General features: G+C 40.7%; 1 protein-coding gene across 7 annotated transcripts in view; it reads right to left on the bottom strand.

The window, feature by feature from the left end:
• Hecw1 (HECT, C2 and WW domain containing E3 ubiquitin protein ligase 1) overlaps positions 1 to 19571 on the bottom strand; it is a 492247-nt gene that overhangs the window by 278088 nt on the left and 194588 nt on the right. For all 7 annotated transcript variants that reach the window (XM_008836284.1, XM_008836287.1, XM_008836281.3 and 4 more), the window contains exon 3: positions 17910 to 18234. In XM_008836284.1, the coding sequence (XP_008834506.1) occupies positions 17910 to 18234 (325 nt within the window). The remainder of the gene's footprint in view (positions 1 to 17909; positions 18235 to 19571) is intronic.

Here is a 19571-nt window from a genome sequence, read left to right as displayed (position 1 = left end):
TATATATTCCACAACTTGGTGAACCAATGAGTTTATTAGGGTCTCTTACAGCAGTGTGGGTGTGGAGTTACTTACAGAAGTAGAAATGACTCACAGACAGCTGTATCACCAAAGTCCACCCCAGCATGAATGACAGCTCATGAAAGCAGGAAACCTAGAGCACATGGCACAACCTACAGGAAGCTAGACAGATTGGAGAGTGTATTTTCCAGGCTGTGCATTGGTTACTTTTCTTTTGCTGTGGTAAAACACTTATAGAAGGAAGTGTTTTGGAGGCTTATGCTTTCAGAGGGATAAGAGTCCATCATGGGGTAGGGGATGGACGTGACATGGCAAGAGGCAGGTGGAGCATGAAGCTGACTGCTCACATCTTCAGAGAAACAAAGGAAGCAGAAAGGGGGCAAAGGATATGAATGCCCAAAGCCCACACCCCAGTAACATGCTTCTTCCAGCAAAGCCACACTTCCTAAACCTCCACAGATAGTGCCAACAACTGGAGCCAAGTGTTCCACACTTGAACCTGTGGGAGACATGGTCTTATTCAAATCACCATAATCAGCTTGGCCTGACCCAGTAAATTCTTACCTATAGTGCAGATCATAGCACAGGTGGACAAAGGCATGTAAGGTGTACAGATCTATAACAAAAATTCTCAGATGTTCAACGGACTGGGGACTGGAGAGAAGGTTCAGTGGTTAATTGGTGACAGACACACCTCTGGGCATGTCTGTGAGTGAGTTTCTACATGGGTTAGGTAAAGTTGGAAAATCTACCCTGAATGTGGGCAGCACCATCCCATCTGCTGGGATCTTGGACTGAATAAAGTGGAGAAAATGAGCTGAGCACCAGCATTCATCTCTCTGCTTCCTGACTGTGGATGTGATGTGATGTGACTAGCTACCTCACAATCCTCCACCATGATGGATTGTTCCTTAAGCCACGAGTCAAAGTAAACCTTCCTTCTTATAGTTGGTTTTGTGGATATTTTGCCATGGCAACAGGAGACATAACCCATATAGTAGTTCTCCATAAACCTCAGAGAACCACTTGAAAGACTAGCCATAACAGGACTTTGCTCTGTCTATAGACACTTCCTAGTACATTGTTTAATACCATATCTACACATAGTGCTACATAGCACACAGTTTGTCTTTTTCTTTTAATAAATAATTTATTGAGAATTTCATACATGCATATAAGGTGTTTTGATCAAATCCATGCCCACTCCCTCCCCTCCAACTCCTCCCATATCTCCCCATCACTTTTTTTCTGATAACTTCATGTGCTCTCAGATCCGCCTGCCTCTGCCTCCTGAGTGCTGGGATTAAAGGCGTGTGCTACCATGCCCAGCTTCCCCTGAAATCTTTTAAGGATTAGATAAAAGCTCCCAAATATTTTTGACATTTTTGGCCTTTGAAACAGAGTACGTTGCTAAGAGGCCCAAGGACATTGTGAGTTTTAGCCAAGAAACTGGCTACTTTTCTTTGGAGTCTTTTTACCCTAACTCCCTAGCCAATTCCTACCTCCTATTCTTATCCACCATCCTCTGAAGAGGTTACCCAGCTTGCAGATATGGAATCAGGATGCAGACTGCTCTGGCTTCTTTCATGCTGAACAGGGATGTAGGGTGAGGCAATTGGGGCACCCCTTCAGTGGGGCTATCTAAAAGACTCCCAAATTGCCTCTTATCTCTAGGGGGAAAAGAAAGTCCTTGAATCGTGACTAGAAGATGTGAAGGAGAAGTAAAGGCAAGAGTAATCAGCATTACAAGTTCTAGACAGGGAACTAGAAAAAAGAACAGGGCAATTTTCAAATGTTCGTATGAGAGTTCATTGGAATTTCTTGATGAGGGCTTCCAAAAACATCCCTCTGTTGGGTTCCTCCTCAATTTTCTTTTGTCTTCTAAGGCTGGGCTCTAGAGTGATGGATTCAAGATTTGCTTTCAAGTATTTTGATAGCTGTTGGAGTGGTTAGAATAAGTGTCAGTTTCCTCTCAAAGGCTTCTAGATAGGAAGAGAAAAATTTATCCATCATTTTAGAACAAAAGCTGGTTGTCTCCCTTAGCTACAGGTGGGTGCTACAGTAGTGGAGACCAAAATTTGAAGTCTTACATCTGAGCAGCACTTTCTGGTTAGGAACAAAATCATCAATGAGAAATAATTGTCTAAATAACTTTTTATATAGACTCAAGCCTAATGTCTAGGAAATGTAATCCCTTGAAGTCTTAAAGAAATATACTGATGACTATACTCTTTGGTTATACTTTCCTTTTGGGTATTTAAGACCATACAGTTGGCCCAAATAAATCAATTTATTTTTACACTTAAGGTTATTTGAGGCTCTGTTCCTCAGGGGTCATGTGGACTTGGGAGGAGCTCCTGGCTCCTTTCTTTTACCAGTTCCATCTATGTAAAAAGTCAAAGGTCCTGCTCAACCATATCTGGCTTCAGTTGGAAGCATGAATGAGATGTTTCCTCTGAGTTGACCCTCATCTTTGTAGACTGGACACTGGTTCAAGTCCATCTCATGGGGTCTCCATGGCCTCCCTGAACAAGAGGACAGGTGACTCATCATAGTTACAGGACATTTTGAGAGATGTTCCATAGTCCCCTGGAACTTAGTCAACCTTGGAGGACAAGGGGCAAAAACTGTCCTTTAAATCCCTCTGACCGCATTAATATAGGCCTCAAAGTATAGCTGTTGAAGATCCAATAAGTTTAGTTCCACCAGTCTGGTTCTTTTAATTATCATGTTCTATAAGACTTGGGTAAAAAAACCAAATATTCTCAGATAAACCTTGTCTAGATATTTATTTTGTTCCTTAAACTAGTTGACTAAACTATGACCATAGAAAATTTAAGATTATGTGTATAATATTTTTGTCTCATCCTTTATATATCATAACAAACCAAAACAGACCTTCATCATTTGCTTAGGTGTTCTCATTTTTTCTGTGTATATTGGAAAATATCTCCATTTCCACATTCTTTTAACATGTTTTACATATTTATTTTCTTTTTAAAAAAATAATTATGAGACATAATATCATTCACAAATAAAATTTCCATATCTTGTGAGACTTCTTTTCTGGAGATGCTAAGCAATGCTTATTCCCTTTTAAGGTTCTAGTGTCGAGCTAATGTTTGATTAACGTTTTACTGGGGAACCAATGAATTTATTGAGGTTATTTACCGAGATAACTGAGGGGTTTCTGAAGTGTATGTATGACCTGAGGGTATGCACATTGGAAAGCCTTTACCCAGCATGGGTCATGCCTTGTCTTCCTAGCCTTCCCCAGATTATATACTTTAGCTCTCCCCAAATCCAGGAGGCCATGTGTGATTAGGGCCAAATTATGTACAGTTGGCTGGGAAGAGTGGCTGAATAACATGGTGAGGGTCCAATGACCCTGCTTGGCCCTCCTTTAACGAATGAGCACAACCATCAACAAGCCCAATTCTGACAATGTTTAGTGACCAGGCTCAGCTGAAGTCATGATGATGGTAGTTATTTCATGCAGAAGGGACTGTTGTATAGCATCATCTTATTAAAAGGACCTGGAATTTAAAAGGATTTGGTGCTAGGATCCACATACCCTCATGATATTTTTGTATAGGAGAGTAACCTTATTTATGTAACTCTTTATGGACCTATGCATCAATTTGTTCATTCAACAGTTGAAATCCAATGATCTACCAGATGGTGAGGAATGTGCAGGGGCTGTGGGGTTAGGCAAAACCAATACTGTCTCTTCTGAACTAAAGTATGCAAACAACGGCAAAAAAAATCTTCAGACACTTAAGAAATAAGTAAAAGGAAATATGAAAGAAGAGATCAGGGTACTTTGTCAAATGTGGATTCTAAGAAAGTGGACCAACTGCTGAAGGATGAGAAGAAAGGTAGGAAATGAAATGGGTGTGTGGAGGGCTAGGGAATGAAAGTCAATGTCCGGAGACACAGAGCTATGGTGAGTCATGTATGACTTCACCCCCTACTGCCTCTCTTCTCATCAGGTTGCCCTTTGGAAGCCAGTGCCCAGAGAGAAATGCTGCATTCTTGGAGAAGACAGGTCCTAGAAGACCAAGCTGACCGTCAGTCACTTCCTTAGTGTTAGAACCCACTCTCTCTGTAAAGATGAAAGTAAAACTGTGGATTTTATGTTGATTTTCCATAGAGCCTGTGCACTTTCCACTTCACCATAGTAATCATAGCTAGCTGGAGCTGATGCCATGAGGAAAAGCATGTTTTGAGAGTGCTAATTTACCACAGGACCTGGGGGGACAATTGAATGGAGATTCGTGAAGAGCCCTAACTGCAGAGAAGCAAGTGGGTCATGATGGCTCCTTTTTTCAGCCTAAGATATTGTCTTGTTATCTATTTATTTATTTTTTTGCTGGGAGAAAGTAGCTGACAAAAGCAACTGAAGGAAGGAAGGGTTTATTTTGGCTCACAGTTTGAGGGTGCACCATGGTAGGTGGGCACTGCAGCAGGGGCTTTGGGTGGCTGGTCACATTGTATCTGCTGTCAAGAAGTAAAGATTGATGAATGCCAGTACACAACTCGCTTGTTCCTTTAAAAAATATTTATTATTTTTATTTTATGCGTATGAGTATTTTGCCTGCAGGTATGTAAGTGCACCATGTGCCTGCAATACCTCGCAGAGGAAAGAAAAGGGCATCAGATCCCCTAGATCTGGAGTTATAGATGGTTGTTAGCCACCATGTGGGTGTTAGGACTTGAATCCAGGTCCTGTGGAAGAACAGCCAGTGTTCTTAACTGCTGAGCCATCTCTCCAGCCCCATTTGCTCAATTTAAAATGTTTAAACATTTACTTTTATTATATATGTATGAGCATTCTGCCTGCATGTATGGATAGTGCACTCATGTACAAAGTCCATGGGAGCCAGAAGGGGGTGCCAGATCCCCTGGAACTGGGTATGGATGATTGCTAGTCACCATGTAGGTGTTGGGAACCCTCAGTCCTCTGGAAGAGCTGCTAGCTAGTGTTCTTAACAGCTTAGCCATCTCTAGTTTCCATTTTCTCCTTTTTATTCAGTCTAAGATGACAGACTATGGAGTGGTACTGCTTACATTTATTTGGGGTGGCTCTTTCTGCCTCATTACACTCATCCAGATAAGGCACTAACAGATGTTCCAAGGGGCTTGTATCTTTGGAGACTCTAGGTCCTGTGAAGCTGACAATCAGTATTAACCCTGTAGTTCACATGCTGCATCTGGCTGGACTGGGCAAACAGGCAGTGATGAAATACAAGAAGGGCTGAGCTTGAATCCATAGGACCAGTTCTGGAGGTTTTTTTTTTTTTTTTTTTTTTACCATTTAGCAACAGGGTGGTATCGAGAGCTTTGGGTGTCTCATCTGAAAAGTGAAGAAGTAAGTGTTATGCCTGGTAAATGTGCTGGTGACTTGATTCTGACTGGACTTGGTTTGGGGTCATTGTTGCTTCTTTGCAAAGATGACTGGGAAGAACGCCATCATCTCTTTGCTTCATTAACAATAAGAAGTGCTTGTATCCTTTGGAAAATCACTTATTCGCAAAATTTAACCATCTTTATATTCACACTGTGTGTTCATAGTCCTGTCTGGATTACTAAGATAATTTTATAATATGCTAAAAAGTATGCTTCATTAATTTTTAAAGTCAACATAGTATTTTTTTTAGCTCCCTGTAGCTTTACATCCAAGTATAAAATTTGCCTCATTATGGCAGTTGTTTAAGAGGTGGTATCTGTTCAAATTATTCACTCTGATCACCATAGTCACATTCATGTGTTTGTATACAATAACATCTAGAAGGTAGGCAGTCCATTCATGTATTAGATGGTGTGCATTGCGTGTATTGCACCATTCCAGGATAAACTGTTAGGGTAAACCAATGAACAGCTATGATAGTAGTAAGGGTTCGTGAGGGGAGGATATCAAGGTAGGGGTGATAGAATGCAGTGATATAAAGAGGGAAAGGGGAATAATGGAACAAGAAGTGTTAAATGGGGTTGGGGATAAGAAGGCAGGGTAGAGGAGGGAGTACAGGGAGGGATAACTACCTCTAAAGACTTTGAAAAAGTCATATGTACAAAAAAATCAACAAATTAAAAAATGCATTATACTCGAGGAGGAAGCATGGAAATTTATGTCATGCTAATTATAGAACTGATAAATATTACCACTGAAATCTACCAATGAATTCATAGACATACACAGGTGCCAAGGATCCAAGTGCAACCGATTATGACTAGTAACAATCAGATACATACAGATTAGAGATGCATGCGCCAACATCGCAGTGTTAGTAGCAAAAACAATGAGTCTTTCTGCAAGAAACAATATATTCTAAAATGAAATGGAGATCTTTTTTAAAGGTTAAAAACTCATTCAATTTTATGTCTTACAGGGCTTATATTGAGTTCAATATTGTATAACTGTATTAACTCAACTGTGAACCTAGAAACTTGCACCCACTGGTGAAAGAGATGTACTCTTGCTCTGGAGTGTGTTACTGAATATCCTAAAGCTGTAGTGAAATGCTTCTTCTAATCATGTAGTTATTAAAGATGATTAAAAATAATAATTCTTCAAAGCATAAAAGTCATATGTAAACCACTGCTATAGAAGCATCCATATACATATGTATATATATATGGAGTAAATGAAAGATACTGAGAGAGAGAGAGAGAGAGAGAGAGAGAGAGAGAGAGAGAGAGAGAGAATGGAGTTACCCTATACCAGGGAGATAATATCCCTACCAGACACCACAGGGTAGCAAATAAAGAGCCCAGTGCCAGGAATGGACTATGTCTTTTGGAGTTGTGGGCCAGGGGGTTCTACTATAGACCCCTACACATTACTGGATATTGCCATTGCTTTTGGTTATCCTCTGGAACTTGGTGGTAAGACCCTATTGCTGAAGACACTACATATGTGAATTGTTGAACATGGAGAAATCATGTTAGTATTGACCTAGAAACTTCATCCCTCCTTTCATAGTATTGAAAAGTGCTCTGCATGCTACTAGAAGAGACGAGTATATCAATATTCCCAGTTGTGACCCCTGAGAGCTATAATGACTGACTGGACAAGGTGTGCCCACTGGTGCAATAGTGGCACAAATATTACGAGACTAACCACTTTCTGATTGCATTTAAGGCTCACTGCACAATGTGGCCACATCTAGCACCATCATCAGAACCAAGAACCTGTGGCTAGACAGGTCATAGACTCTAGGGGAAATCATACTACTATTATTCTGCTGAATGGACATAGTATCAACTGACTTCTAATGACTTATCCTTATATCAATATATCAGCACATCTTTCAGTCCCCATCAGAGAAGTTTCTTCTTGCTGCAGACAGTGAATAACACAGAGACCCACAACTAGTCAACACGCAAAGAATGAGACTACAGAGTGCTCAGTCCTAAATAGGCATATTGCACTCTCTCCCCCAAGATTCAGGGATCATCGCACAAGTGGTGGTGGGAAGATTGTAGGAGCCAGAGGTGATAGATGACTACAACAAAACAATGTTTTCCAGACACAACAGGGCAACTGCACATATGAGCTCACAGTGGTTGTCAGCATGCAGAAGACCTGTACAAGTATAAGTCAGACAAAATCCCAGCGTGGAGGAGGGAGGGGGGCATAAAGTCCCAACCCTAGCCGAGGAGCTGTTGGCATTAACTGATAGCTTCTGGAAGAGGAACAGTCAGTTTCCTTTATGGGTGTGAACCCTGATGGGTCGACCACACTTCATGAGATCAACCAACACCCAATAGCAGCTGAACAGCACAAATTGGACTAGATGGGCTATGTGTGTGTGTGTGGATATGATCAAAACACATTGGATGAAATGTTCAAAGAATTAGCAAAAATATGATTAAATAATGAGCTGTAGAGAATAGAAAAAAGATATCTATATTCTCAGGGATTTTCTAATATATTTATATATTTATTCAACAAAATAGTTAATTTCCTTAGAATATTGAAAGTATAAAAATGGGTTAAATCTGGGACTGGAGAAATGGTTCAGCAGTTCAGAACACTGTCTGCTCTTGCAGAGGAGCTGGGTTTGCTTCCCAGCACCCACATGGTATCTAACAACTGTCTGTAACTACAGTTCCAGGAGATCCAATGCCCTCTCTGACCTCTGCAGGCATTGCACAACACGGATATATTTACCTACATGCAGGCATTACATTCATATACATAAAATAAAAAATAATAAAGTATTTTAAAAATGGGTTAAATCTTAAGGAGCTTGACCCCCACATAATAAAAAGATAAGAAAGGTACCTGGGAAGAATTGGAAAATTTTGATGATAATGGAAAAATAACACACTTTATAAAGAGGAAAAAAATCATGTATATTTTGCTGTACATACTCAAGCACAACTAATTTTTTCATAATATAAAGTGTATTTATTAATTATTCAAGAGTCCCCTAAAGTCTGGGAGGGGGGGTAGAGTGCAGAAATATAAAGGGGGAAAAGGGAACATTTGAGTAGGAAGGATTAAATGGGGTGGGGAATGGGAGGGCAGGACAGAGCGGGGAGTATGGGGAGGGCTAAGGAACACTAAAGGCCTTTAGAAAAAGCTGTATGGAAACCTTCCACTATAGAAACTTCTTTTTTTTTTTTTTCAGTGTTGATATGCATTCCTTTTATTTTCAATTGGTTCAAAATATGCCAATTGGTAGTTAATTATTTTAATTTGTGAAATGCAGTTTGAAGTTATATCTAATTCTTTTTTAAAAATTATTTTATTTATTTGTTTTGTGTGTATAAGTGCATTGCCTGTGTGTGTGTAAGTGCATCTGTGTCATGCAATGCCCGTGGAGGTCAGAAGAGGTCATAGAATCCCCTGGAATTGGAATTATGGATGGTGTTAGATGCCATGTGGGTGCTGGGAATCAAACCCGGGTCCTTTGCAGGAACAACCAGTGTACTTAACTGCTGAGCTATCTCCCCAGTCCCTCTAATTCTTTTTTTTTTTTACAATATATATTTAAATTTTTCGTATTTCATATAATACATCTTAATCATATTTAGACCCCCCTCCCCTATCTGTACCCCCTCAAGTCCCCCACTGGATTTCATGCATTCTGTCATATATGTTAAGGCCTATTGAGTTAAGTTTGTGTCCCCGGATGTGCCTCAGTGTGAGTTCATCCACTCGAGCCTGGTCAGCCTATCTAGCATCACTCCCTTAAAGAAGATTCCTCACCCAGCAGTGGCCAGCAGCCAACAGTTCATCCTAGCTAAGGTTGTGACTTCTGACCCATTTCCCCAGCTCTATGTTGAGTATTTATCTGGTTTGAGTTTGCATGGGCCAAGAACAACACATTTTAAGAAACTGACAATTGGTCCTGATAAGTATCCCTTCCCAACCCCTTGTTCACTACTTATTAGAAATATTACTTAGTCTTTCCTTAGGAATTCAAGAATATCATCAAGGTGAATTCAGAAAAACAGAATAAGTCTATATACCTTATGCAGAAAAAATTTAATGAAGGGAATTCAGTATTGGAGAATTAGGCTCTGAAATGAAGCCTCCAAATAGCACTCTGTCTGACAGGTTCCCAGCAAGGCTTCTGTCTTCACCTAACTCAGAAAGGACCGCCTAAGACCTGTTGAACATGAGAACTCAGAACAGCAGCTATAATCCAGAAACGGGAGCCTGTGCATTAGGCCAAAGCAACTGCCTCTCTTCTCACCAAGATGATGACCAGCCAGCAGCACACAGGGTTTGTTATTGGCACCGTCACATGCCTGTTGATGCCCAGGAAGTCAGTGAGTGGATATTAGACAGTGCTATAGAATAGCTAATTTCCTCAAGGCCACTGTTTCAGTAAAAGCTACAGCAGAAGAGCAGGAAAGGCCCCAGGTGCAACTTCTACCTTTCCAATCTTACACAGGTGCAGCTGGTGAAGAGACCAAATTTGCATTCAGAATATGATTGCACAGGAGTCTAAGAAATACAGTTCTTAGTAGGCCAGCTTCTGTACTAGAGGAAGGCATGGAAGAAAAGGACTGGAATGGGGGCTGCTAAACTGTGCTTCCCACCATATCCCAGGGCAGAACTAGAGTGGACACTGAGGGCCAAGTCGTGCTCCCCGCCACATCCACGGGTGTCTCCTAAGCCCTCTCCCTGAAAGTTCTTTGCTCTGTGCTTTTGTTGGGCCAGAAATTTCTAGGGAGAAATATTTACAAACCCCTTGGTAGGAAGGCTTCACATACATTATACACTGTGATCTTAAGCATCTTATTTAATATGTGTGTATCTTGGATTATTTAGCACAAAATGAGAAAAATATTAAATTTTATTCTAAGGATTGACTGAACTATCAGCAAGGTTCTTAGAATACTGTCAGACGTCTAATAAGTAGCTATTTCTGTTTAAAGCCTTGCTAAAATAAGGCCTTCTATTTTAAAGTCCCATGATACTTAATGAGCAAAATCATGAATAATAACCTGAAATATTGGCATGACTGTACTATTTAAAATTTAGTCATATCCATTTTGTCCAGAACAAAAAGATTTGTATTAGATCCCTCAAAATAAGATTATATTTTCTGATTGTTGTTGCACCAAATCCCCTGCTCCTCCCAGACCCAAACACGCTGTCTGGGATCCCAGGGTCACTCGTTCCTAACTTAGATTGACAAAACCGACATGATACATTCTATTTGGGTTTTAGCATGGTTTATGATGTCCGGGAAAGGGTGACTTACAAATGAACTCCCCCTGCCCATTTTCTACATTTTGGCTAAGCTTTGAGATCCATGCCACCAAAGCTGTTCACAGGGATGTCCACCAGCTGTCCTGGTGCTGTCTCCCCACAGTCCACTCTGTTCCAAAATGGCGACTACCCCTCTCCTTTTCCCCAGTGTGCTCAGACTCTAGATCCTCCCCACTGAGTCTCTGGGAGTTCAGTTCTAGTTGCCTCGGAGGACATGCCTACCCAACAATTATTTATTTCTTCTGATATGTGGAATTCTACCTTAGATTCCACAGCTTATAACAGGGTAAAGCCTTTTGCAGGTTTTTAAATGGTTCTAATAAAAATGTTTTAGTAAAGTATACAGAAAAAAAACCCTCAAAATGAGGAATATATTTTCTCTTGATTCGTCTTCAAAATGGAAACTGGCTACAGTTCCCACATCCTAATCTGTGTTAGGAAAATGAACAACAAAAGCACTATTGCTGTTCTGAGCAAAATGGACAAGGGAGCTTGTAATCTATTATAAAGGAGAACTGACCTGGAAGCCTCCTCCCTGAGGTGCAATGCCAAAGGGAAAAACAATTAAGTCCTACCTGACTATAAAGCCTATGAACTGCACCAATGACTGGCCCAGAAAATATCCCCCCAAAAGCAGTAGTTTTACTTTACCTTGGGGTAACCAACAACTGTCTAACTGGACTTAAGGCCTATTCAATTGAAAGGAATTCATGCTTGGTACTATAAACCTAGCCAAATGCTCATGACTGAAGGAGTCATAGACCGTAGAGGAGAACCTACCAGTACTATTTCCCTAAACCAAAGCAATTTCTGTTCTAAAAGCTTATCCTTCAATCCACAGGTAAGAGTAGCTCATCAAAGAAGCATCTTTTTGCAAAAGATGGAAACAATCATAGAGAGAGACAACTGGTAAAAGGACAGAGAATCAGAAACTGTGGGGAGCCCAGCCCCAATTGATACATCTATAATGCAACTCCTACTCCTAAAGGTCAGAGAACATTGAGGAAGAGGCATGCAGAAAGGTAAGAGCCAGAGGTCCAGGATGTCTGCTGCTAGACAGTGTCTTCTAGACATGACAGGGAAGCTGTGCCCATGAAATCTCAGCAATATGGTTGCCTATATAACACCCACACAATGCCATGCTGATGTGAATGGGGGAAATTTCAAAGGGTCTCACCTTTAGATGCAGAACCACAGGCAATTAATGGCTGCGGAGAGTAGAAGAGTTGATTTCCAAGGACCAGCCCCCTGATAGCTTATCGAATTTCAAGTGATCAACCCTAAACACATATACATACTAGCACCACTAAATGGACTCAGTAGATGTGCATGTGCGTGTGTGTGTGTGTGTGTGTGTGTGTGTGTGTGTGTGTGTGTAAGTAACAATAATTAAAGAAGAAGTCAGGGCATTGAAAGGTAGTGGGAGAAATGTAGGATGAACTGGAGGGGCAGAGGGAGGGGTTTTGTGTATCTATCGTATATTTATCATCTATTATATTAGTTACTTTTCTATTTCTGTGATAAAACACCACAATGGAAGCAGCTTATAGAAGGAAGAGTTTTTTGGGGTTCCAGGGGTAAGAGCCTATCATGGGGTGGGGGTGGGGGGGAAGGCATAGCAGGAAGAGGCTGGAGCAGAAACCTCGTGCTCACATCTTCATATAGGAAGCAGAAAGAGACAGACTTGAAGTGGGAAGAGGAATTAACTCTCAAAGCCTGCCCCCAGAGATGTGCTTCCTCCAGCAAGGCCACACCACCTAGAGATTCCATCTCCACCCGAAACAGCACCACCAACTAGGGACCATACAGCAAGTGTCCAAATTGTTGAGCCTACTGGGGACATCGTTCAAATCACCACATCGATCATCTGTTTATAGAGACTGGAGAGGCAGAGAGATGACCCTTGCTTTGTGAAGCACTGTGTTAAATTGAAACTTACATCTATCTGTGCTCCTGCTTTGAAGGTTCTCTGATTACACACTACAGTTACTTCAGTTTCCACCAAATAGGTCCAAGCAGGGTTTCAGTATGTACAAGTTTCAGTTAACAGAACACTACACATCTGTGTGTGTACACACACATCAAGTAGGTACAGATCACAGAAGTAGACTCAAAACATTTAGAATAATCAGTTTGATAAAGACTATAATCTCTAATCTGATACAGGTGAGGCTCCTCACCTGGAAGAGAATGCAATCCCCAGACTCTGGCCTATGGAAATACTTCATTCACATAATTTCAGAGAACTTTTTGTGTTATCACTTGAGATGGAAGTTTTGAATGCATGAAAGTACGCTGATGTCACTACTCTAAATTACTCAGCAAAGCCCAGCATGGTGTTGGGGTAACATGCTATGATAAGGAATTCAATGTATCAAAACTAAGTGAAAAACTACTTTTGTACATTATGAGCCAAGTATGTTAATTTTACCTACTTAATTATATTTTTGTGATTTCATACTTATTTCACATTTACACTGTTTTAATAGGTTGCACTTCAATAGGATCAAAAGAATGACTATTTTAAAAGCTGATAATCCGAAGAAGTATTTTAAGATAGTTGAGTGCAGTGGGGGCAAGAAGGTTTAGGGGTAAAGGTGCTAAACCTGATGAACTGAAGTTGATCCCTGGGACATATATCATGTAAGGGAAGAAACTGGGAGGAGAAATGAAATTCTTTTCACTTGTTCTCTGACTTCCAATTGGGCCGTGGCACATGTATACCCATTCATAGACACACACACATACACACACACATACACACACACCCCACAAAACAAATTCAATTTTAAAAATATCACATTTCAAAATATTTGAAATGTGATATAAAGATAAACATATTTCTACAGATGATTCATAATATAACACTTTAATGGCTAGAGTGATCAGTTATACTGTGCTGGTTATTTTTTGACAACTTGACGCAAACTAGAGTCACCTGGGAAAGGGAGCCTCAATTGGGGAATTTCTTCCATTGGACTGGTCTGGGGCCATGTCTGTGAGGCATTTTCTTGATTGCTAACTGATGTAGGAGTTCCCACCTGCCTCTGGGTGGTGCCATCCCTGGGCAATTGGGCCTGTGCTCTATAAGGAAGGTAGCTGAGTAAGCCAAGGGAGCAAGCCAGTGAGCAACATTCTTCCATGATCTTTACTTCAGTTCCTGACTCCAGGTTCTCATCTTGAGTTCCTGTCCCAACTTCCCCCAGTGCTGGATTGTCACCTGGGAATTGTAAAGCTGAAATAAACCTTTCCCTCTCCAAGTTGCTTTCTGGTCATGGTGTTTATCGCAGCAACAGAAAGCTAACAAGAACATATACCCATCAAAGTATGTGTCCTAACCTCAGGAAAAGAGACATGGGCATTATTGAATACTTAACTTTAGATACAAAACTAATAAACACTAGATTTCATTTGTGAAAGTACAGGAGGCACTCCTGAATGAATATGTGTGAGACAATTCACTGGAAACACCTATTTCTTTTTACTTATTTTTTTTTTTTTTATTTTTTATGTGTATGAGTGTTATGCCTGCATGTGTGTGAGTGCACCCGTGTCGTGCTGGGATTGGAACCCAGGTCTCCTGCAAGAGCAGCCAGTCCTCTTAAACACCGAGTCATTGCTCCAGCCCCTGAAAATACCTATTTCTAACAAAGCTACCTCTATGCACTTTTCTTTTTGATCGAATGATAAGCTTCTGCCCATTTACTGACTTTTAGAAAATTATTCTCCAGTACCTGTTGGTTAGGTCAGAAGCTTTTGTGCATTGGGTACAACTAAAACAATGGTGTGTACATTGAATGTCAAGACTCAGCTGCGTCATTACCAGAAAATGGAATTGTTTATCATAATACATCCAGAGAAAAAAGCAACATGACAAGATGAATGAAGAGGCAATAAATAAATGTACATTATCTCACCAATTACTTTCATTGCTGAAGTTTTATGTTTATTTTGGAGGCAAGTAACTTGAAGCTTAGATGAAAATCCCTGGTTGAGGTCACACATCAGTCTAGAGGCAAATGAATATTATTCGAAACAAGGTCTATCTGTCCCGAAAAACAATGTCACTCAGAAAGAATCATTTACCCCTGTGCAGGCTGGTATGCCTTTAATCCCAACACTTGGACGGCAGATCCTTGAGAGTTTGAGGCCAGCCTGGTCTACATACATAGCTAGTTCCAGGCCAGCCAGGGCTACATAGTGAGGCTCTGTCTCAAAAAAAAGTCACTTACTGTTCTTCTCTACCTCATCATGACCACTCCTTAAGTGAGGACAACCAAGTGCTGTGTCACTATGACAGCGGTAATACTAATGCTCTTGTCCCATCATTAGGCTCACCAATGGCTCTGGAAAGGACAGCATTGGTGATTTGGTAACAGTGTCACTGAGTAGGGCCTCATCACCTTCTGTGTCCTGACAGGGTCTGCCTGGCAAACTCTGGTGGTCATATAATATCAAATGCGTCACAAAAATTGGCCTTGCTTGGGCATTTCTCTGGCACGCTGATATGGAATAGCACATCCCTGTTCACAAAAATGTTCCCGAGGGCAATGTGAACTCTCCTGCCAGGACCCGAACTCCATACCTATAGGAGTCACTGAACTGTCATCTCCTTATTTGGAAATGACAATTAGATGAAGTCACCACCCCTAAATTTCTTGATCTAGATCTATGACTTGAGCGTAGGCAAGACCTGCAAATCTGGAAGATAAGTTAGTAAGAACTCACAAATTATGAACTTTTAAAATTCAGAGATAGTTTTGGATTGGGAAATTATTTTTGAAATATTATGCCATTTAAAGTGTTGGCATTTAGCATCAAATAACTTCACAGTTATATGTGTGTAGCTGCTATGAGTATAACAAACTGTCAGATTAAGATTTTAAAATGATGAGTTACGGTTACGTTTGGCTCAGTCAAAATGTCATGTTAGCACCAGCTCTTATTTCATTCAGTGTTTCATGAAACCTGACAGGACTAAATAGCCCCTTCCTTCTTCCAGCAGATTTTTCTCTTCTCTGTGGGGTAAGTGTCTCGTCTCCCTACCTCTTTGCCACCTCCACCGTCTTCCTTTTGTTTCCCCCGTCTTCTCTCAGTCGCTCTGACAAGGACTTTCTGCTGTTCTCTTCCTACACACAATCTGTGATTAACCTTCTATGCTCACAGGGTGCCAACACTCCAATTTGACAACCTCTAGGATAGCCCTGTGGTTAAACTGCAGAAGCATACACTTGTTCACATGGGTGGTATCTCTCCAGTGTCTCTCCACATATAGCTCATTATCTTTGTCCCTAACATACTCCTCTTCCAGTGTTTTACTAACTTGAGAAACAGCATCAATAGTCACAAACTGAGGGAAGGTATTCCTGTAAAGATCTGGTTTAAAATTAGGTGCTTCTGTCTGTGCATGCACAAAAACCCAGTTTCTTCCAGGAGATAGACAAATCACATTCCTAATAAAAGTGGAGGTAGGTAGGTGGGAAGGTGATTGTGGCAAAACTGAAGGGTCAGGCTAGTCTAAAGGTAGAAATGAATTTTTAAAAAAACTCTATCTGATTAGAGCCCAATTGACATTACAAAATAAGTCTGCCAAGTTGGGTCTTTTGTCAGACATAAAAAAGTAGGACTTTAAAATGAAATCTTTGTATTATTTTTTTCATTTTTTGGTCTTTTTGAGGCAGGGTCTCCCTGTAGCCCTAGCTGGCCTGGAACTTGCTATGTAGACCAGGCCATGCCCAGACTTTATTTGTTTTTATTTTATGTGTATGAGTGTTATGCCTGCTTATATGTAAGTGAACCCATGTCATGCAGTGTCCATGGAAGTCAGAAGAGAGTGTCAGATCCCCTAGAACTGTTAGCAGCCATGTGGGTGCTGGGAACTGAACCCAGGTCCTCAGCAAGAGCAGCCAGTGGGTACTCCTTAACTGTTGAGCCATCTCTCCAGTCCCAGTCTCTACATTCTTATTGCTGATAGCCAAATACACAACAAAACCACATGGGTTAATAGTGTATGCTTGGAAAGCTGTTGTTACTGTGTGATTTCTGTTTTAGATAGATCGTATTTTGTTTTATTTGAAAACTAAATTTATAAGCTACATTAAATTTTCACTGTTTGGAAGTCAAATTTATCTAGTAACTGCTACTGTGTGAAAACATCAAAATGCCTGCTGCTTTATCTTTATAATAATGTGTATTGTAATTACACTAGCCAAGGTTCGAACAGCAGAAACCTTTAGACAGTCACAAATGTTTTCCTGACAGCTATTCAGTCAGGAAAGATAGCTTTCTTTATCACTAAAAAATGGACTTTATTAAATTGTAAATTGCTCTTAATGTGCCATTATTTCCCGTGATAGCGATGTTAAGTCGGGTGCTGTGCATCAGAATGTGTCATAGTGAATTATTTTGAGGGAAGGCAGAAAGTCTGTTCTTTGCTGGAGTTTCTGTTGATACTTGGGGTGACCCCTGAATTATACATAGTGGGGCAGAGGGATGGCTCATTGGCTAAGAGCACTGGCTGCTCTTGTAGAGGACACGAGTTTGGTTCCCAGCACCCACATGGTAGTTAACAACGTCCATAACTCCAGTTCCAGGGAATCTGACACCCTTTTCTAACCTCCACAGGTATTTCACAACATGGGTGCACTTACAAACATTCAGGCAACACACTCATTCATCTAAAATAAAAATAATAAATAAAAATTTAAAAAATTATGCATTTGCCTTTTTATAACCAAGTCAATTCATTACACAATGGATTCTATTATGTAATAGAAGAGATACATATTTACATGTAATTTATTATATTTTCAAATTTGTAATATGTATTTTTAAAGCAAATCAGTAAGAATAGTGTTATGAGCCAGGCATGGTGGTGCATGCCTTTAAAAATCCCAGCACTCAGGAGGCAGAGGCAGGTGGATCTCTGTGATATTGAGGCCAGCCTGGTCTACATAGCTAGTTCCATGCCAGCTGGGGTTACAGGGAGACCCTGGCTCAAAACCAACAAAAACTCCAAAACCAGTGAATTATGAATAGGGTTCTTGTTGAATGACCAAACACACATGCAAGACTTTCATGTTAGTGGCACACTGTAAACATGCCTTGTTATGTCAGTAGCTCCAACAAGTAGAGTCACAGGTGGCAATGTACTCACCAATAAGGTACATGCCAATCCAGTCTCCAGCATCCACTTCCTCCTTGATGTCCCAGTGGATCACCAGATCCTGGGAATGCCCTATGGAATAGTAGGAGCTGCTGACCATGAGTGTAGAACGGCTGTCTGAGGTGACCAGGTCAGTGTCACTGGTAGAGCGGGGTATGGTGATGCCATCATGAGGGCCATTTCTGATGTCTATGTTGTGGAACTGGTCAGGGTTATAGCTATAGCGGAGTGGCTCTTTGCACCGGCGACGGCTCTGGGAGTTTCTCGATGGAGATGCCATAGCAGCCAGGCCTAAAAACCTGTTCTGGTACAGATTCTGTGGGAGAAAAGAGACATTGAACAGGGTCACGAAGAGCTGACAACTTGGTCCTGTCCTTGTAGACGGTAAAAGACGTGTTTAGGGAAATGAGCTTTGAGGGATCTCTCTTCCTGGGAAACATGACACATAGCATCTTTAGGACAATGGCCGTTTCTCTGGGTTCACAGAGGGGCAAGGACAAAGATACACGACACCAAGGTACCTATGTTTTCATCTCTGCCTCTTCCAGTTCCCTTTAACTTAACTGATAGCAGAAGGAGTCTGTTCCTTCTCTCAAACAAAGCATAAGTTCTTGAGTGCTCCAACATGAGCTCAGCTGGATCCAATTTTGTCCCCTTTTAGGGTATTTATTGACACTGAATGTTTCCATCATCCCTGATGCATTCAATCCTGGCACACAGCCCAGAAGCAGAGGTGGTCCTTGCTGGGTGAGGCAGCCATTCCTCTTCCATTTATTACCCTTTGACTCTACAGAATGTTTATGGGCCCTGTGAAACATCTATTAAGGATTTCATACATTTTAGCAGTGTTTTTTGAACACCACAGCTGGTGATCAAATCCAATCTCAGGGGACTATCTCCTTCAGAACTGATGCCATTGTAGACAACATTACAGTTGTCTTTTTTTATTGCTTACAACACCGAGTATTTACAGTGAGTTGAACTGATGCGGTGCAGTAATTTGGGATGGAAATATGTGGAAAGTGCAGAGAACTTAAGCAGGAATTTGCCTTTGAAACAAACAAGGAGATCCTGACTTTATCAAAGAATACTAAAATCAAGATTTTAAAGTACATATTTAGGATTCTTGACTACAAAAATATATGCTGTTCTTCAAGTAATAACATTTTTGTTTTCCATAAAAGAGAAATCCCCCAAAACATTGACTCATACTATTTACACTCCAGGGACTGTAACTTGTTATAGTTGCTGATTAAGTGGGAGTTAGCAGCACTTTGTGTATCTGCCAGAGGACCAGACCCTAGCACCAGCCTACACTTCAAATTATATAAATCTATTTGGCAGTGACTTAGGCCTGTACCTATTTGATCTTCCAAGATCATGGCACTTGCAAAAAAACCCCAAAAACAAAAAACAAACAAAACAACAACAACAACAACAACAACAAAACATCCACTCGCCTGATAAAGCAATGTGCTGGCACTTTGAGTCTTGGTCTTTAATGACTGGGTGATGGGCTTATCATTCATTATTTATGTTTCTTGTTAGGAATTTTGCCTTATTGATGAAAACTAGAATTACTATAGGCAGAACACCAACTTCAGAAAACACCTCTTCACACTAAAAATCCTTTTATTAATATTTTATTTATTT

This window comes from Nannospalax galili, unplaced genomic scaffold (assembly GCF_000622305.1).
Source record: "Nannospalax galili isolate Female #2095 unplaced genomic scaffold, S.galili_v1.0 scaffold54, whole genome shotgun sequence".
NCBI classification, from domain to species: domain Eukaryota; kingdom Metazoa; phylum Chordata; class Mammalia; order Rodentia; family Spalacidae; genus Nannospalax; species Nannospalax galili.
This window is presented reverse-complemented; position numbering and strand designations above follow the sequence as displayed.